The sequence below is a fragment of the Emiliania huxleyi genome, assembly GCF_000372725.1.
Source record: "Emiliania huxleyi CCMP1516 unplaced genomic scaffold EMIHUscaffold_9019, whole genome shotgun sequence".
Lineage (NCBI taxonomy): Eukaryota > Haptophyta > Isochrysidales > Noelaerhabdaceae > Emiliania > Emiliania huxleyi.
The window spans coordinates 1-983 of record NW_005195283.1 but is presented as its reverse complement, the minus strand read 5'-3'; the positions used below and the strand labels follow the sequence as shown (position 1 = coordinate 983).

The following is a 983-nucleotide window of genomic DNA, read 5'->3' as shown; positions in this document are numbered from 1 at the left end:
CAGCGTTAGGTGGCGCATCTGGCCGCGAGCCAGCGACGCTATATACAAACAGGATACTGCAGTAGGCTGCGCTTGCAAACTGCACCGATCAGGATTCAAGAAAAGAATTTTGGTCGAAATTTGGACACACGGCAGCCGCCTAAGCGACGTGAGTGTTGTGCGCAATAAAAGAATTTTACACTCATTCCCAGAAAATAATTTAATTTCGCGACACGCGCACGGGACTGGCGCACAAGAAAAGAATTTTCCACGCCCACGATTCACGGCAAGCAAGGCGCAGACGACGGCTTACTTAGAAGCCGTCGTCCTCGCCATGTAGTTGTAGAGGAAGCCGCACAAGAAAAGAAATCGCGAGTCTTGTTTGTTGACGGTGGAAAAAAACGGCGCAGATCAGGAGGGTGGTACTCGGCGTGCTCGAGGACTTCCCCGATGTCAAGGACTGGGGCTGGCTGATCGGCTCGTCGCTCGGCGCGCTTGTCTACGTCGTGTGCATGCCGTCGGCCTCGGGTGCGCCCGAGAAGCCGCCACTGGTCTGAGCGCTTGGCGGGGAGCACTCGGCAGCGCCGGCAGAGGAGTCGGCCGATGAGCCTGTAGGGGGAGGGAGAGGCGCCGGCCGCGGGCTGGGAACCAACAAAGACGTGGATGCCGGAGAGGGCGCTCCAGAGGAAGAGCGCGGCATATGTGCGTACGGTTTCGCTGTTTGGTGCGGCTCGCCCTTGACGCTGCACCGGGGGGCGGGGGAGGGTGGGGCCGGGGCGGTTGCGAGAGGCGGGGAGGGAGGGGGAGAGGAGGAGGGTAGAGGTGGGGGTTGTACGGTGGGGGAAGAGGGATCAAGATATACCTTCGGGCCTGACCTGTATAAGGGGGCCGGGGCCGGGAGGGTTGCAGGGTTCTGTCATGTTGGTGGGGCGGCTCTGTCGATTTGACTGCAGGCCTGCCAGTCGACTGTGCCAATCCACACATGAAGCGGGCCGCGAGGCGCT

General features: G+C 60.8%; 1 protein-coding gene across 1 annotated transcript; it reads right to left on the bottom strand.

Moving 5' to 3' along the window:
* Window positions 1–478: 478 nt before the first annotated feature.
* Window positions 479–899, bottom strand: EMIHUDRAFT_259332 (hypothetical protein; the record flags this gene model as incomplete). Its single annotated transcript, XM_005757450.1, has 2 exons — window positions 479–588; window positions 842–899. The coding sequence occupies 2 exons, from the start codon at window positions 897–899 to the stop codon at window positions 479–481; spliced, it is 168 nt and encodes a 55-aa protein (XP_005757507.1).
* Between the last annotated feature and the right edge of the window lie 84 nt (window positions 900–983).